Genomic DNA, 19199 nt, shown 5'->3' on the forward strand with positions numbered 1-19199 from the left:
ATGTCCATTTCAATAGTAATTTTCGATTTGCGTCAACAAATGCCACTCAACGGGATTGGAGAGCCCCGCCTATTGATTTTATTACACTATTCAATTGGTCGCCAGAGCTGTCAATCATATGTATTCCCTCCCCCAAGAAAGAAAAAACAGGACTGAAACAGATGTATCGGTAGGTAGTGGAAAGGCTTGAGAATCAGTCAGACTCCAAAGCCCATATCTTCTGATTTATTTGACTTTATTGAACATACTCATGTCAACGTTCAACCGTATAGACTTAAATATTTTGGACACTGCAGTCTTGTCATCATTCGGGACCATATGCTGACAAAACCGAGGGCAAGAAAAAAAGAAAGGAAACGGCAGTTCTCGAGGTTGCCTGCGCCGGAAGACGTCGGGCTCGGGGGCCAGCTAATAGTAACTGGAGGATATTCACACTCAACGTGACAGTGCTGACTAATTAGACGCAGAAACTGAGGATAATCTCATCTGGCGCCACGGAAAGCCGAGACAATCTCCTGGGTGGAAGAAAGAAGGCTGGTGCGAAAACCCACTACGGCGACATTTGATTGAAAACCCGCGTGAATATCTACCCACAGCCCAGAGGTAACGTTATGATCCATCGATGTTACCCTGCAAGCATTTACCGTTGGCTAATTGTCACTGCACGGTTAGAAGTTTCTGACTGTATGGAATGGAACCACACATACACAAGCACAAAGACACACGGAATTCCATAAATCCAGCACTTTTTCCTTAAATTATTGATCTATGAGTGAATTGGTTTGGCGTGGCCTCTGTTTTCTTCATGGCTGCCTGAACATGTTGGTCTCATCCTGCTTTGTTCCTTCTTTGGTATGTTTTAGCATCACTGAACTACCAGTCATGGTATGATGATCTAGTTATCACTGATTATTTTTCCCTATAATTGTTAGTGGTTACAGTTTTTTTTTTTTTTTAGTATAGGAGGCAATTAGGTGAAGTTGATATCACCTGTGAACAATTAAACCTTTTGTATTTTCAGCTTGAATGGTCCTTATTTGTGAGGTCGAATAGTAGCTGCCAATTTAAAACCGCCCGAAAACTATATGAATGGGAGGAAAAAGGAAGTCCATTACAAGAGCGTTTAAAAATAACAATGAATATCCCAAGGCCTAAAAGCAGTTGAATGAAAGCAGCTGTAAATCTACCCATGGGAACCAGAAGAGTCCTGATGAGAGACTATTTAGGTCAGTAACAAAGTGCTTTTTCCCCATTGTAGTTCTTGGAACATCCTCTTTATGACCCTGGTCTATTCACGGAGGATGTGTCCAAGATGCACCTTGGTAGTGTCTTCACAATCCACCACAATTGGGTTAGCCATCAAAGTATGATGACAACTGGAGGATAACTCTGTGATGCCACTCTGAGAGACCTACAATTTGCTACAGAGATCCTAATGGAAATACACCCCTCCACACACACACCACCACCAATCACCACCTAGGTGTGACCTTGGGGGGGGGGGGGTCAGTAGAAGTTCACTGAGGCCAGACTTGGTCCTAACATCTGACTCGATTAAGCTGGTTGGTGCTGGAACTTACAGTAGGACAAGCAGATGGAGGAGATGCTTGAATGAAAGAAGGCCAAATACCTGGAGTTGGCTGAGGCGTGCAGAGAAAGTGGCTGGAGGCCTGTTGTGAGTCAAATGGGTGGATCAGGTATTCAAGCTCCTTGAGATTGGAAGGTCGGAGAGCAAGATTCAAAGTGGCTGTGAATTAAGAGGGGATATATTTGGAGTTACACAGTTCTTGGACACAAACTGGAGCCAACTCATTAAAAACGCCCTTTGGCCCTAGTTTCTTCTCTGAGGATGTGTCCAAAGAAGCTCCTTAAAGGTGTTCTGAAGATATATTTATTGAGCATTGTAAAATGCTTAGATTGATTAATTTATAAAAGATGAGTCAGAGCTGGGTGCCATAAACATTTTACATGTTCTGGAAGAGGGTTTTTTTTTTTGACAAAGAGCAATTTCATCTTTACATGCAATGATGTTCAACAAAAGTCTAATAAATGAGCTCATCATTTTTTAATCTTCCACTTTTCTTTTTCTTGCTACACTTTGGCATGACTTGACAAGCCAGTTCCTGCCATTTAAAATTGTGTGCGCATAAAGAAGTTGTCAAACAAGGGGCCGTGAGCCAGTTTTGAGAACAACTTCAGCATTTGTATTCCTTCAGGAGGTTCTCAGCATCAGGGCTGGATGTTCCTTTAAAGAGACTCTTCTGGTGCCTGTAGCTTTGACCGTTCCAATTATTCACCCGGTTTATAATAAGGCGCCTAAGGTGGCGATCCAGGTGCAGCAAGAAACAAAAAGGCTTTGTGATAACTGTGACTGATTTTTCAGCCCTGAGGAAGACTCAGGAAAAGCACTCCTCCCCCATCAATGATATTACACAGAACTGTCTAATGGGAGCTTCACATTTTGGGAAGAGGTTTGATGGTGTTTTTATTTTTATTTTTAACAGCAATCTATTTTTTATTTTTTTGTTTAGCATCGTCCTCCTGAAAGTCTCTGCCCAACAATTTAACATTTGTTTACTGCAGAAAGGAAGTGTCACTTTACTGTTTGGAGAAGTCTGTTCTATTTACATGTTTTTGTGATCTGTCTGAACAGGAATATGCTGTCATGGTTGTATGTCAATGTTCACTTTATTTCACAAATGTAATCTATTTCAATATCTGTCTCTCTTTCTTGCAGACTTTTAAGGATGAACCATTTGTCCTTTAGCGAGCTATGCTGCCTGTTCTGCTGTCCGCCGTGCCCCAGCAAAATCGCCTCCAAACTGGCCTTTTTGCCTCCAGAGCCAACCTACACCCTCATGTGTGATGACAGTGGCAGCAGATGGACCCTGCATCTCTCAGAGCGAGCTGACTGGCAATACTCGTCCCGGGAAAAGGACGCCATCGAGTGCTTTATGACACGCACCTCAAGAGGGAACCGCATTGCTTGCATGTTTGTCCGCTGCTCACCTAATGCCCGCTACACTTTACTGTTCTCTCATGGGAATGCGGTGGACTTGGGACAGATGAGCAGTTTCTACATTGGCCTGGGTTCACGCATCAACTGCAACATCTTTTCTTACGACTATTCTGGCTATGGAGCCAGTTCTGGAAAACCGTCAGAGAAGAACCTGTATGCAGATGTGGAAGCTGCATGGCATGCACTTAGGTCAAGGTAAGGAGAGGTACAGAAACGAATATGAAACTTGGGGTGTATTCAGACTGGAAAAATCCATTGATCTGGACTGAGTCACGATTGAGTCCTGAACCTTCCATTTGGTCTGTAATCAGACTGCCTTTCAACCGGACATTTGTGTTTCAACCAAAGCTCGTAAACAAAACTACGTGACTAAAGATCTTGTCAGACATTGACCAGAAATTATGAGTGCGGGTAAAAGCAATAAGAAAGAGAATAATGAAGGTCCTACGCTATGCAATCCTTGTCAAAATGGTTTACTTATTCAAACGCAGCAATTTTGAATGTCTGTATCAAGGTTGGGTACAAAACCTTTTACTTTAGTACGACAGAGGCATGATGCAAGGTGCTTACTGAACAGATTAAGTGTTTATGACATAGTCGGGTAAACAGTACGAGAAGTAATGTGTACTAAGTTTCAATACAACCAAATTATGAGTTGCTTTACTTCATTGCTGCCCTGCTGTTTACATCCCATAATGTCCGGCTACGGTGGCTGTTTGGTTAAATTGTTCGGAGCCTATGAAGATGGAGTAAACTGAGAGAACTGAAGCTGAAGTTTGTTTGGAAACGAACCGAGATCACCGCAAAAGATGGGTCAGAGAGCAGTTCCTGATCCTGTAACGGGGTCCGCTTTGGTCTATTCAGGCTGAAAATTTGTTGCAGATTATCAGGGGAAACAAACTGGTTCACTTTAAGAAGACTAGACGTGTCTGGAAAAAAACGGTTTAAATTTAAAGGTAACTTAAAAAAAACATTTGGGATTTTAAAAAAAAGTGTTTAAAAATATTAAAATCGATTTTATATAAAATGAAAGGATAAGACAATGCAGAGCGCTGCAGGAGCTTGGAAGAACTTTTTTTAAATGAGCTTGGATATTATGAATTGAAGTCAGTGATAATTGTTTTGTTTAAAAAAATTTTTTTTGAGACAAAGGCGCAGCAAATTTTGATTTGATATACCGATTCCCTGCATACACTTCTTCCCATCGACGATAGCAGACACTGAGCAGTGTTCTGTGGCTCCAATTTGACATCAAACTAGCTTATTTTGTCCTTCATGTTGGTGAAAATGGTTGAGAATTTAAGTTTCCAATAGAAGGAAAAAGCCATTAAGGGGCCTACATCATTATTTTATTTATTTGTATTTATTTTTTTGAAACATGAGTTGTTTTCGCGAGCTCATTTTACTACCAGGAAGTCAGACGACTTGATCTCTGAGGCACTGGCTTTCGCTCCGTTTGGGTGCTGCCCATTTCGTGGCTTATCCTGGAGCTGGCCTCTGCGGCGTGCCTGCATTTCTCCCACAAAAACAAACAACATTTGAACTGTTTCAAAGATGGTCAATGCTAGAATGACCGCATTTTACCGATTACCGCTAGCTCAGCGGAAAAAGTGTGTTTTAGCCTGGGGGCGGTGCTGGTAGTGCAGGCTCCTCCTGGAAGGGGCTGTTCTCACCGTTTTTACATATAGATGTGAGAACCCACTCGTTTTCGTGGATTGTGAGCGGCTGGTCTTCACTCAACAGGGTTTTAGAGGAATACTCAGAAATGTGTGAATGGATCAAAAATTCCGCTTTGGGGTTGTTTTTTTTGTGAGGAAGGAAGATTATGATACACTTATAAGATCAGAAAAGTTGATTTTGCACGATATACGTCTTCTAAGTCAGAGGCTTAAATGAGTGGATGAGAATTCTTTTCCCCTAAAATAATTTATTTTTAAAAAAATATTTGAAATGGTGAAATCAGCAATATGAGATTAATCTTAAGTTTTTTCTTTGAGAACTTAATAAACCTGTATTTATAGAAGATTTGTTCTGTTTTAACATAGTATTATAGATTTTATAAATTAAATATTGGGACTTAAAAAATGTTTTTAAACATAGTTAGACTCTACAATATTTATCGTGTATTTCTGGAGAAGTGCTTTTGGTGTGGCTTGGTGTGTGTGTTTGGATTTATGGTTAAAGTTCTCATATTTCCATTTTTGCAGACTGTAGTTTGGAAAATGCTGGATTCCATTTAAGTTTCTCTACTCGGAAAATAAAAGCTGAAGATAATAACCCTGAGAAATGCATTGCTTGCAGACTGGTACTTTTTTTATTTTTAAAAATGTGGCGTCTTTGATAATACAGAAAAATTAAAAAAACGTTGCTAGAAAACTCTAGATACCAAGAAAAGCAGAGCACCTAAAGGGTGTGGTTGTACTAATTTAGACACCTTATGAAAAAGACGAGGGTGTTTACACCTGAAAGGGAGAATTTTTTTTTTTCTTCTGTTCATTGAACAAAGACAAAAAAAAGTCTTGCATTTTTAAATGAATTGACGGAGAACAAAATGAGACTGAAAGGGTTTACTTACAGAAGCTAAAAATGGGCATGTGACAAATGTTTTGCTGATTGCTCGCACAGTTGATCTGGTGTTTGTTATTAACCAAGATGTAGAACTAACATGGTTTCAGTCCTTGAGTAACTGCTGCTGCACTGCCAACAAAAGTGCTCTGTTCCCATGCTGCTGACATTTGGAGTAAGTTGCTTACAGCATTTTCCAAGAATGAGTGTGCCTGTGTAAATAAAAAGCTTTTGCATACGGAAGCTGGCAAGTTAAACGGGAATCTCAAACATAAAGACTTTGTATATAATAACATGACCTATTACTGTGACAACGAACCTGTTTATCAGGTGCATACCCAACATGCACACACTTTGAAGGTATCATCTGCTGATGGCACTTGAATGAGTATTTAAGGTTGTTTTGCCTACTGATGTTCCCAAATTTTACTTAAAATGCTAATCTTTTTTGTTTGTTAAAGAATAGTTGGAATAGAATTTGATCCAACCCCTGATGGGATGTGCCAAAAGGTGAACAAAGAAACAAACCTTAAACTTAAACGAAAGGGAAATGGATACCAAGCCAGCCTAGCCACTAAAATCTTATCCTGCTGTAATTTCTTGAGCTACTGAACTTTTACACTTTATCAGATGAGCCCATAAGCTCACTGATGTAATTGCACTTGATAGAATAGAGATACGTTTCACAAAAACATCTCTGTTTTCTGCATGACTTAAATCAGCTGCTTGTCAGTAGAAACAGAAGAAATACGGAGCCTATAGTTCCACATACTTTGTCAAATGACTGAGCTTTTTATTCCTCTGGGGGAAATGACTCTATGATCGGTTGGGACTTTTTGTTTTTTGAAAACAAGGAAACAGGAGCATCAATGTTTTATAGGCACATGGTTGGCAGAAGCATTAGACTAAGTTTTTTGTTCTTGCAGCAAAAAAAAAAAAAAAATCTGTTAAATGACTTCAGAAGACTGATCACTATAGGCTTTGAACTTGTCTAGACTGGATACAAGGAATGTTTTTTTTTTTTTAAAGTCACAATATTCTGAGAGACTCTTTAATACCTCTTCACCTTGGTTGTTTATGGTTGTTATTACCGTAGATTTTTTTTCCTACTTTTAAAAGAACAATTTACTCCTTTTAATTGGAAGAAAAATACACCAAAATGTAAATCAGGTATTGCTAATATTATTATTATTATCATTATTATTACTATTACTCTCTCTTTTCTATCCATCTCACAAATGTCATTACCAAATAGATCTACTTCTCAATTACAAACTTGGATGCCACTTTTTTTAGTAAAATAGAGATAATGATTCTGTTAGTCATTGGAATTTGCACACGGGTCACGGTGTCAATTAAAGTTATGGCCAACAATGCTCACCAACGGCTTGTTTTATGGCCTATGTTATAGGCAGTTGTAAGGGAAGAGCATGTAATGAGGCGTTTGAAAGATGTTTTAAAAATGGATATATTACATGTTCGTCTTGTAGTCATATTTTTCTATATCAGACAAGTATTTCTGTAAAGAGTGTTGTCAAAATGTCCGTATTACCCACACTCATGTCCTCTACTACTAAGAGGTGTCGGTCTTCTGTCTGTCTTATCAGTTCAATTTAAATGAAGTTTGAATGTTTGGATTTGCTTGTGTTGACATTCATTTAAATTTTAGTTCCAAAACCTTCTGAACGTTTCAACTATGCTTTGTAAAAAAGGTCAGTGACAGTTTTACTGTCGAGGCTAAAATGTAAAAATAAATACAACTTTTTTTTTTTTAAATTTGTGGCAAGCCAACATTTATATTTTCACGACACATACTTTGCACTATGATTGACTGTGATTAGTCTTTACAGGGGAATTTATTTCCATTTAAAGATTTTAATACTGACTCATTAAATCTTTATCGATTGGTCTTTGTTTATTTTAATTTGCTGTTTTGCTGCATACTTTTGCAAAACTGTTTCCAATGTTGTGAGACTGTTTTTTTGCAAGATTATTGGTAACAACAGCAATAGTTATGTGAGAGGGCACAAAACAAAGCAAGAAATTTAACATTTTCTATTAGACCTGTGAGATTTGTTGCAGATTTTTGTGATGGAATTGTATGTGGATTGCTGGCTCTGGTTATAAAACTAAACTTGAGACATGTTTGAATTAAATGAGTATACAGGACTTTATCAGTGATACTTTGCTGTTGCTGGTAGTCATGAGACAAGCTGTTCACACCTTCATTCTCCTCAGCGTTCACGTCAGAGGCCGCCACCTGTCACTTTGCTGACAACGTAACCAGTAACAAAGAAAAACACCCTGTGTAGTTCACTCGCAGCGAGCACAGCACTCCCTACACCTGAGCAGGGAGTGCTGCAGGGTGCACTCATTGGATGAGTCAGAAGTCTTAGTCAGTCACTCACAAGACCTGCTACATCATTATAGTTTCTTGTTACATTTTATAGAAGAAATGTAGTCATTTCTTAGAATTGCTGGTATCTGGTATTTCAGTGAGTTTTTTGAATTTCAGAGCTGTGGTAAAAGATGATGTACTCATATTTAGTGAGCTGATTGAATTTTAACATTTTCTATGCAGTACTCAAATATTGATTCCTCTACTTTGGACATTGAACGTGATACTTCAATAGTTAACCATAGTAAGCTACTCGGAAACTACTTATTTTGAACTTATAAAACTTTTCAGCTTGACGTTTGGGCAGTGTCTTTGAACTTGCTCCTGAACTATCAAAATGGGTTTAGTTGACCTTGTGTGTTTGTCAGTTAAAAATGACAAAAAATACACAGTGAGGAAAAGGCATGCCACCAGTATGTTCAGCTAGTATTAGGGCTGCATGCTATGAGGAAAACTCGCGACATTCGATATTGGTGATTAATATTGCGATAACGATATAATTTGCAGTATATAAACAAATAGCAAAACAACGAAAAACATTATTTCCATTTCACTGCAACAGTTTAAAAATTATACTCCAAATGAACCTTGTCGACATAGGAGCAGGGCTCCAGACTAACTTTTTTCACTAGGAGCACAGTGGCCCCTAACTGAAAATTTTAGGGGCACAACCAGAAAATTTAGGGGCGCACACCGTAAATCAACATGCTAACCAAATCTATTAATTTCCACTGTATTACTAATAAATACTTTAATAATAGATGCAGAAATTAAAATGTGATGTTTCAAATTCAGTGTCACATTTTATTCTGCACTTTTGAAGATGCAGGTAAACTGACAAAAGCATCGCTGTCATGACAGTACAAATAAGTAAAGAAAACGGATGGAAATTTATCTTTGTGACACCAAATAGGTGCAGCCAGGATGCACAACAAGCGTGTTTGAGATCACCCAGGTGAACTCAACGCTGCGCAGATCACCTGGTGGGTGACATATATTTTTGTTTTTGCTCCAACATCACCTGTCAATCATCACAAAAATATCGGGAGAAAGGGGTGGGAGCAAGGCGCCAACCTACCCGGACACAGCTGGAAACTGAACTGACTGAAAGCTGCCCTACAGACTACAAAACAATGCATTATGGGACATGTGTCCTGATGGTTTTTGTAGTGGAGTGATTAATTAAAATAATTAAAAATACCAATTCATTAAAAAAGGCTACATACATCACAAAACATTAAAATAATCATAAAATATATAATAACACAGATCACACTAAGGGGGAGAAGAATATTAAAACTAAATTGAATGTTAAGGACAACTCCATCTTCCTGTCCTCCTTTAGTCTCGCTGCAGATTCGCCTTCATCTCACAGCCCCCCCCCCCCCCCCCCCCACCCCACCCCACCCCCGCCCAAACGATCCAGGCGAGCCGCCGGTTCATCTCAAACACGTCTATCGTTTGATTTTCCCCACGTATTTTCAGTGTGTCTAAAACGAATGTTGTTTTTGCTCGAGCGTGTTTAAAGTTCAAGCCCCGTTAGCTGTCACGCATGTAGGTGTGGGACATTCTCCTCAGCTGACCCGACTCCCGCGGGACGGGGGCGGTGTGCTGCCGTAACCCGTTTGATGCGCCGCCGTAACCGTCACCAAAACCTAAACCTTCCTCCGGGACTGTGCGGCCCAGAGAAAAGTTCAGCACGGACTGCATACACTAGCCGCAGGTGGGAAGAACGAATCAATAGTTCGCTTATTCATAGCTCAGACGCACATATCAGGTTGTGATGATTCCTTCCCACAGATGTTTACGCGCGCTCGATTATCTCTAGGCCCCTCCCCCTCCACGCATTTAGCCACTCACAGTGGCTTTCCCTATTCTTCTCACACGCAGTGGCCGCCTCACAGACGGGCATCACGCGAGTGTGTGCTCGTGTTTAATGAATATGTGCGCGAGTGTGTGTGTCTGCCTGCGTGCGTGTGCGCTCGCGTCTCATTGATTATTTCATTGACGTGCCCCTTCAACGTTTGATGTATAAAAAAATACGAAGGGTGGGGGAGGCAAATTTACTGGTCGCACATGTGCGACTGGATGTAAAATTCAGTCGCACACTCTCAAATTTTGGTCGCAAAATGCGACCATATGGTCGCAGTCTGGAGCCCTGCATAGGAGGCAAAAATCAAACATAAAAAAGGCTCATATGATTGATCAACAACGTAAACGGGTCCTTGCGATTGGTTAAATGCATAAAGGGATTTATTTCATTTGTTCAATATTTCAAGCTGCCATGAGTTTGTTTTAGCACATTTAAGGTAACCATTTATTGCGATTTTTCGCCGTCTTTTGCGTTATGAATATTGCACAGCTGAATGTCGCGATAACTATAAATTTGCGGTATATTGTGCAGGCCTAGCTAGTATAATATTAAGTGGTGGCCTATAGCAACAACTTTGGCTTGATCCTTCAGAGAGAAATTCCCTCGTTGTTGGCAGTAAAATTAAATCTAACAAAAGGTTGAGTCTTGGTGAATATTCACAGTATTCTAGTTCAAAATGTTATCTATTCTTCCTGGCATCAAACATTTGGAGGTAGAGTGGAGCTTTTCCAGTACTATTGATTTGTTTCTTGAATTGAGTGGAAGTCTACACAGCTGCTGTTTTGTCAGTGGGGTGTGATCTATTGTCTGACAGAGCACAATGGGATGACCTGATCTGAAAAGACTCCATCCGCCTCTCATGCTCTTCAATTCCCACTCCAATCATCTTTTGATTTACCGTTAAACTGTTCCAAGTGGTCTTTTAATTTTTAGGTCATTTTTGGCAAAATCAAAAATTCCCCTCTGAGTTGTGGGTGGGACTGTTGGTGCGAAGTAACTGTTCCCCCACTTCCTTTCATTTATTTATTATTCCAGCTGGCTTGCAGCCCCTCACAACGCCAACCTAACATTACTGGGGCAACAGAAATGGTGAGTGATATTGGAGCTATCCAGCCTTACAGCCCTGAGCCAGATGCCAGCTCAGATGAGGAAAACTAAGACATAAACTGATCTATTTGTCTGCAAGTGGATGCATCGGAATAGAGTGGGGCAGGGCCTGCTGATTGTAATTTGTATGTATAACGACAAACTTTTTTTTTCAATGGCAATGTTTTTGTCTGCTTCTAGATTCTCAACAATTTCAGTAAAGAAATATTCAGTCACTCAATTTTAATCTTAATTTTCTTTGTATATGCCCTACAGCATATGAAAAATGCAAAAATAAAACATGTTAAAAACACCAAAAACATGATCTTTAACAATCGATGACATGCCAGCTTATTTTAGTTATGCCAAAAAAAAATTGAAAGTGTAAAATGGAGCATTCTGTCTAAAGCTCTAAGTATCACAAAGTAAGTTTGTAATTTGTTTCAAAAATATCAATTTCTATCAATGTTTCAAAGATTTTTACTCATTAACTGATGGTTTTTCTTTCATGTTAAAGTAGTAAGGGGTGATGTTTATAGAGATACCAAGGTTTAGAGGAGGCTCTACCAAAGGTAGTACTGAAGGGTAATGAGTTCATTCCACAACGGTGAAAGATTTGATAACGCCTCAATTTCATCTGGAAGGGGAATCTAAAGGCAGCATTTAAACCATGCTTTATTAACTATGTGCCTCATGAAGTCAAAGACGAGTTGCTAATTCTAGAATTGACAATAGACATTGGGTATAAAGAGATAAAGTATGTTTGTTTCCACTGCCTTGTTGTCCTGTAGCTGGGTAATCGGTGGTTTCTGTACAGCCTCTTTATTGATATTGCATAACATTTGTTTAAAGACATCAGTGAGGAATGTATATCCTCTGATTGGTCTGGTTGCAGTGGGCTGATAAAGTTAGATCATTTACTGCACCCTTCTAAGATAAAGGTATCTTTGAAGACTTTGCTGGGTCCAGAAAGATTGATATTAAAATGGTAGAAGTGAAAATAATACTTAAATCTTTTCTTTGCTGGTAATATTCAGAATATGACTAACCAGTGTTACGAGTTCTTTAATCAGAAGGATTTAGAATTTTCATCATTAGTAGGTGTAAGACTTTTTGGTGTCATAACAAACAGGGTTCCTACATTGCAAATTCCTGCAGCTGTTGATCCTCCTGAAGTGTTGGTACATAGTTACATAATGTCTCACTGGACTTGATGGCAACTTCAGATTTTAACCTTTAAGATGGACCAAGAGTGTTTTATCATTATGATTCAGAAGGGTTAGTTTATCCTACATTTTTCAATTATTGATTAGTTACTGCAGGTCATGGAAAAATGGACTACATATTGTTTAGGGTCTTCTTAAAATCTAAGATGCTTGTTATTCATAATGAACTTCAAACTGTGATGACACATTACATCTATGTGGGTTTTAAATACCCTTTAACAATGTCAAAAAATATATTTTAATAGTGTTTAGTAGATTCACAAGTTATTGTCACGCCTTAAGGCCCGTACACACCGGGACGAATATTCGCCAGGCGTTATTCGCCAGCGTTTTTCGCCACGTTTTTTGTGTTCACACCCAGGCGATTTTCGCTGACGATGAGTGGAGTGAACATGCAATTTCATTCCCTGACATTAGATGGCGCTTAATGTAAAACCGAAATACTCCTGTACACAAGGTGGCGCTGCGCAACTTTACGCTTCTTAAAGTCGCTTTTCACTCAGAAGAAGAGAGCAAGTATTTACACGCTTGTCAGAATCAAACAAAGAAAACATGAATATTTCAAGCACCAGTAGCTCCAACTGGTGCTTGGTTCGGGGATGTTTTAGAATGTCCGTCATTATTGCTTCGCGGCTGTGTAGACGCTACTTGGCGTCTATCTTCTTCGCTGGTATGTGTGCTCAGCAAGGCAGTTTTGTTTGAGCGCCCCCAAGTTGTGTTTTACTGTAACTTCAGAAGCTCCAGACACGTGAGCAAAAGCGCCGTTCTCATTGGTCGAGTAGATTTCGACGCGACGCGTCGAAAAAAAAAAACGAACCCGAGGCGTTTTTTTTTTTTGACGCTTTAACGCCTGGCGTTTTTTCGCGTCGGTGTGCACACTCTCATTGGGGCCCTTTGTTTAGTCACGAGGCGTTAAACGTCGGCGAAAATCGCCGGCGAAATTCGTCCCGGTGTGAACAGGCCTTTAGACATATAAAAAGGTGCTCAATCTGTATTTTAATCTTCACAAAGAAAAATAGTTTTTCATTTTTCAAATTAATTTTTTTTTGTTTTGGTCCTTACTGGTTCTGGCACAAAATGTATTAATACAAAATGCTATCATTTTTATAGTCTGGCACTCTTTTAAATTGTGTGCATCTTTTTTATTTGGTTTTTTATTCTCTATTTCTTTTAGTTGGCCACATTGTCACTATTGATGTCGTTCAAATGTTTTAGTCTATTAAATTATCATCAGGAGATAAATTCTTTCTGTTTCTTCTTTATCGTAGTTTATCTGGTTTATTCTGAGACTCTAAACATGAACTGACCTAATGTGGCTAAACCATTATTCACCTTTTCCTCTCCTTTTTTTCTTTTCTTTGCTAGCGTTGGTCTATTCAAAGCGAGACGCAAAAGCAGGAGCCTGGCCATTCTGTCATGGGGTTATAGAGGGGTTTCATCCATCAATTTTTTTTTTTCTCATTTTATTGAATGCCTGTTTTTTTTCATATTCCCTCTCCTGATTAAATAAGTGGGTTCACTCAGCTGATGGATCAGCTGAAGACCTTTCTATAGTGATTTACTTCATCTTATGGATTTAGATTGAAGATGACATCAGTAATTATTAACTTTGAAGTGAGGGTTTTTTTGTTAAAGTTAAGTATTTAACAAACCTGACAATTTGGCATAATTGACATTTTTTTATTTGAGTAAAAATATTTCAACATGGCAAACTCAATATGTCTATTGTAAATTTGAGGGGATTGTTTTTCTGCGGCAGCTGCATCACATGCATAAACATTACTGTGTTCCATAGCTGAAGTAGGCTTTCATTGCACAAAATCCTAATAGTATTTAGCAAACATCCCATTAGGGAGTTCACCATCCTCTTCTCTGTTGGATTTCTGATAATGTGCCAGTATTTTCACCACTACTTTCTGCTCTTTCTGAAGACAAATGCACTTCAGCATTAAACTGTTCCTGTATTTCTGCCAAGTACTGTGTGAAAGCTAGACTGAATACATTTCCATGCTTCATCTGAATTATAAGGGGTCTTGCGGTTAAGTTAGGATGATGATACAGATGGTAATGTTGGTTCATAATCAATAACACAGGTTTGCACAGTGTGTCTGGGTAAAGCTGCTGGGATGGCTTAAGGCTGAGTAATATCAGTTCAACAGTGATGCAGTGTTCTCAGACTCTGTTCTAAGTCGTCAGCTGACTGGTAGCGAGTCACGTTAACCATAATCAGCTGTGGAATGTCTTCCACTGCTTTCATTTCCACAATCGCATTATATTCCTTCCCCTTAAACCAGTATCACTGTGGCGTTGGCCTTTTTTCTCTCGTTTTCCTATATACAGTCATGGGACTTCAGTGGATCTCTGTCTTTTTTTTTTTTTTTTTTGGTCAGATGCAAGACAATGAATCTGAACCAGTATCACTAAACCCTGCTTTGGATTTGTTTGTGGGCTGTTATTCCAAGAGCTTGTTGGATATGATGATGATGATCGCAAAATGTAAACCGAAAGATGATTTTTTTTTTTTTTTCAAAGATTTTTTTCCCTTCAGGAACTAAAAGACAAAGTTCTGCCGTCTTCCTCTTCTCATACAGTCATTTGAAGGTGCTCAATCACTGAACCACTGTGTTTTTGCTGATCATAAGGTATCAGTTTTCCTGTTGGCAAACTACCTTGTGTTTGGTTATAAGGCAACAAACAAATGAGAGGCTGGAGGGAGAATAATTGGCAGTTTGTATGGTATGAGATGCATAAACAGCCGTTAAATCTCTAGACTAAAATCAAGTTTTGTTGATTCCCCAATTTTTTTTTTAAACTCTTAATAAATGTGCTGTTTCTCTGCTAATATGGACTTAAGTAAAGGGAATATCTGTCTATATCTGCCAAGTACTTGTAAATATGCAACAAAAGACAACATCAAACAGTGATCCTCTCTCACAGATATGGCATCCGCCCAGAGAACGTGATCGTGTATGGACAAAGCATTGGCACTGTCCCCTCTGTGGATCTAGCATCCCGGTACGAGAGCGCCGCAGTCGTCCTCCATTCCCCGCTCACCTCTGGCATGAGAGTGGCTTTCCCTGACACCAAGAAGACCTACTGCTTTGATGCTTTTCCAAAGTGAGTGAACTGTCTAGCCTCTAGACAAATGAACTGTGTGTGAAAACCAGCTACTCTCATTGTACTGTCTATTTGTGTTGTTTTGCAAAGTTTAAAGTATGCCCTTATTCATGAAAAACACAACATTGCCCTAAAATATTTGAAAGAAAGGATTTGAATGTGGTACTTCAAACAAGATATATTTGTGGTTTAAAAAAAAGAAAAAAGAATTGTGGCTCATTCTCTGCTAGTTAATGGAATTTTTAGTCTTCTACATTTTCTTGTTAATAATTAAAGACATCTAAATTTAATCTTTCTTTTTCCTGCCTCGTTGTTTCCCTTTTTGTCTCTTATTCCAAAGCATTGACAAGATTTCCAAGGTCACATCACCAGTCCTTGTGATCCATGGTACAGAGGATGAGGTCATTGACTTCTCCCACGGCCTAGCTCTTTACGAACGCTGCCAGCGCCCAGTGGAGCCGCTCTGGGTTGAAGGAGCCGGACACAATGATGTGGAGCTGTATGGACAGTACCTGGAGAGACTCAAACAGTTTGTGGCTCATGAGCTCGTCAACTTGTAGTGGTTGGATATGAGAAGAAATGCAGGAAGAGTTCAAGATTAAGGATGGACATGGGGGGGTGACTTTTTTTTTCCTACTAAATGGTGGAGGAGGAGTTGGTGTTTGTCTGTGTAGAACTGATTTCAAAGGTGAATAAGAGCTGACTTGCTTCCTTGTCACACCAGTTTTCTTCTGGACCTGCCTGTCATCTGCTCCACACCCCACAGCTATTAATCCATTAAAGACCATCTTTTTTTTTTGTTTTTTTTACTTTTTTCTTTATGCTGATATGTGCAAGATGTTTAATATTTTGAGCTCCTTTTGGGGTGATTTTCTTTTTCTTTTCTTCCTGCTGCCTTTTTGAGAAGGATATGATGTACATTTGCATGCGATTAAGCTCTAGGGAGCTCATGAGGCTCCAGGAAACGGCCTTTCTGCAGACTACTTGGTTAGACAAACTGAAGTTTTGATTCAGCTTTGATTCTGCACACTTTTTTCCCCCTTTTTTTGACATCTATTTATACTAATTTTTAGTACAAAAATGCACACGTGTCTTGTTGCAGGAGAGCTGTTTAAGGCAGACTGAAACATTACTTAGCTGTGCCAGTGTTGCCAAATGTTTGTTATATCAGACATGCACACGAAGAAGTGCACTTTAACAATTGACATCTAAAAATATCGTCAAAGCTGTGTTGGGTCTACTCATTGTCAACATCTCTGTTTAGATTGTAAGTGTTACCTTCTGAAAGACTCTAAGGCTCCTGTAAAGACTTAACTATAAAGCCAGTAGAGTGTGGGTTTTCCCCTTAGACTGTTGAATAATCACCAGTTATTCTTGACATATTGTTGTAGAAATATTATCAGTGCACTGTAGTTGATGAACTGTCAGAAAATGCTGGGCACTTTTGCAGATGAAATATCTGACCCAATCAAATACAAGTATTTATGTAGGCATAGTGACAATTATTAAACCCTGTCTTATATCATTTTTACTTTCAGTCTAAAATATGAAGTAAAATCATCAATGTAACCATCATAAAAATGATCATCATGAATCCGACCTTTGTTGATGTCATTGATGAGATAAAAAGCAATTCTACTGTGGCAGCCATCTTGGAAAGAATAAAAACCCTTGATGCCAAACACGATGAGTGATCTTTAGGATCGCCTCTCATTTCAACTCAACTTTCAGCTCAGCTGTTTAAACAAATGTCAGTAATATTTGGAGTCATTTTATCTCTGTGTATTTGAACTGCAAAAGGAATTGGGTTTAGCTAGAGCCAACAGACCAGTGAGATGTATCCCTGAGCGCCTCAGAACTTTACTTTTTTTATACCCTTAACAGTTTTTTCAATAAGATGATGCATGTTTGTACCTCTGTATATTCAAGGAAAGAGAAAAAGTGGTTATACCAACTGTCCATGCTCCGAAATGTCAAATAATGACTTCCAGCTTATAAAATTATAGAATGTTATCGAAAATATCAATTTCCTGCTAATTTTATTATTTTTTAGTACCTTTAAAACTAACTTGCACCTGTGTCCACATAAAATGAAATACTTTAATACAAGTCGGCTGGTGCTGCTAAAAACCATTTCTGTTGTGCTGATTTGAAATAAGGAAAAATGCATTGCTGCTGATCTGGAGATCAAGAACAGGATTGGTAATTCCTGGTAACTCAGGTGATTGCTAGAAACTCTTTTGCCTTACATTTAAGTTATTCCTCAGTTATTAATGTTTTGACTTAAATATACACATAAACACTTTCATGATGAATAATTGTTTACAGGCTTTAAAAAACTCTTTTGGTTGAACAATTTGTCTCCTCTAAGGCTTATATCTCCAGTTATTTAGAACACACTTTGTACTGGCCACATCCAGTGTCATTTCAGATGGCTTTTATAGCATTATGCATTATGAAAGAACTATGTAATACAGCGTATCTCTAACCAACAAAAAATAAATAAAAATTGTATTGACAAACTGTTCAATTTGTGACAAATTTATTTTTGTTAGGATAAATCATACATGTATAAGAAAAAAGTTCATCCCAACATGGAAAAAGATTTGTACAAAGTTATTTCAAAGTGTTTTTTAAATTAATACATTAATACAGCTTTAAATGTCCCGTGACTTTGCCATAAACCAGATGATTCCATTTTATTCTTGTTTGTACCTTGCTTGCTGGGGGTTGAAATGCCCATCAGGTTAGGAAAGAGGGGGATAAGAATTCATATTCAATCATTTAATCCATTAAACAGCAGAAAACATTGAGTATTGTTTATTATTATCCTAATGTACTCTGTGAAAGTGTATTTTAGGAAAAATACACTCTTTCATCCCATATTTCATTCCTGTGGAATCATGTATTCCCCCCCCCCCCCCCCCCCCCCGAGTTGAAGAGTTTACATTTAAAAAAAGACATGTTTGAGTCTGAGGTCAAGAGGTCACTTCTGTTGGTTCTATGAACGTTCATCACCAGGAAGGATGAAGCCATGACACGAAAGGTTGTGGGAAAGGACTCTTTGAAAACCACCCTGTGACTGGCACAAAATACAAGCTTGGCAAGTCAGTCATTTCTTTTTCTGCTCAGTTCTGTACTCATAGATGATATTCCATTTTACACCACCAGATGGAACTGTAGCTTGGATTTTTTTTTTCTTCATTGACTGTAAATACAAACTATGGACGTTTTTATTTTTAAGCATAAAAAGGGAAAGTCGTCAGTGGTAGCCTTTAGAATGACCTGCTAACGTTTTTTTTATTCTGAGAAACAATGGGTGATATTTCATCAATACAATGAATTTTATTAGATAATTTCTCTAAATATTGTGAACATTTACCTGTTAGTTTGTCTGCTCCTTGTTTTTACCATTTGTGCAGACAGGGTCACAAACCTTGCTTATTTTTTTCCCCACCTGATTTTTTTTTTTTTTTTTTTTAGAAGTTACAGTAATTTTACAAACATTTTAAAGATGCTTTTCAAGGGTTTTATTTCTAAAGGCTAAACTGATATACCAGTACTATTATTAGTAGTATTATTAATAACACATTTATTTAAATCACCAATTGACTAAACATGTTTTGTCTAACTAAAGAAGTAGGGACACATTTTTTTTTAAATTAAAACCAGCAAGGAAAACATGTTTCAGTGAACTAAAAAGGGAAAGAATAGTTTCAGAATAATTTTGAAATGCACAATACAAGACTTCAGCCATGAGGGTAAAGCATTGCAAATTTAGTGCTCCTGATATCAGTTACATAATTCATAATGCATGGTTAAAATTGTGCATATAGTAAGTATGCAGTTTATTAGTGGTCCCCGTCAGTCAGATAGGCTGTGAGTAACAATATGTTCAAAACTGTGATTAAAAAG

General features: G+C 38.4%; 1 protein-coding gene across 2 annotated transcripts; it reads left to right on the forward strand.

The window, feature by feature from the left end:
* The first annotated feature begins 51 nt into the window (after window positions 1-51).
* abhd17b (abhydrolase domain containing 17B, depalmitoylase) lies at window positions 52-17814 on the forward strand. 2 transcript variants are annotated; one of them, XM_004072472.5, is made up of 4 exons: window positions 52-603; window positions 2738-3214; window positions 15105-15284; window positions 15625-17814. In XM_004072472.5, exons 2-4 carry the CDS (start codon window positions 2748-2750, stop codon window positions 15842-15844), a joined length of 867 nt encoding a protein of 288 aa, XP_004072520.1. In that variant the 5' UTR covers window positions 52-603; window positions 2738-2747; the 3' UTR covers window positions 15845-17814. The 2 variants fall into 2 exon arrangements, with proteins under 2 accessions (XP_004072520.1, XP_020561690.1); XM_020706031.3 differs by lacking the exon at window positions 52-603 and adding an exon at window positions 1064-1226.
* The last annotated feature ends 1385 nt before the right edge of the window (window positions 17815-19199 follow it).

Source organism: Oryzias latipes, chromosome 9 (assembly GCF_053564925.1).
Source record: "Oryzias latipes strain Hd-rR chromosome 9, Olatipes_Hd-rR_3.1".
NCBI lineage: Eukaryota > Metazoa > Chordata > Actinopteri > Beloniformes > Adrianichthyidae > Oryzias > Oryzias latipes.

Excerpts from the sequence above, each read along its gene's own strand:
- abhd17b (XM_004072472.5), top strand. The coding sequence starts at position 2,748 with ATGAACCATTTGTCCTTTAGCGAGCTATGCTGCCTGTTCTGCTGTCCG. Across the intron at positions 3,215-15,104 it reads TGGCATGCACTTAGGTCAAG|ATATGGCATCCGCCCAGAGA; the intron begins GTAAGGAGAGGT and ends CCTCTCTCACAG. Across the intron at positions 15,285-15,624 it reads TGCTTTGATGCTTTTCCAAA|CATTGACAAGATTTCCAAGG; the intron begins GTGAGTGAACTG and ends CTTATTCCAAAG.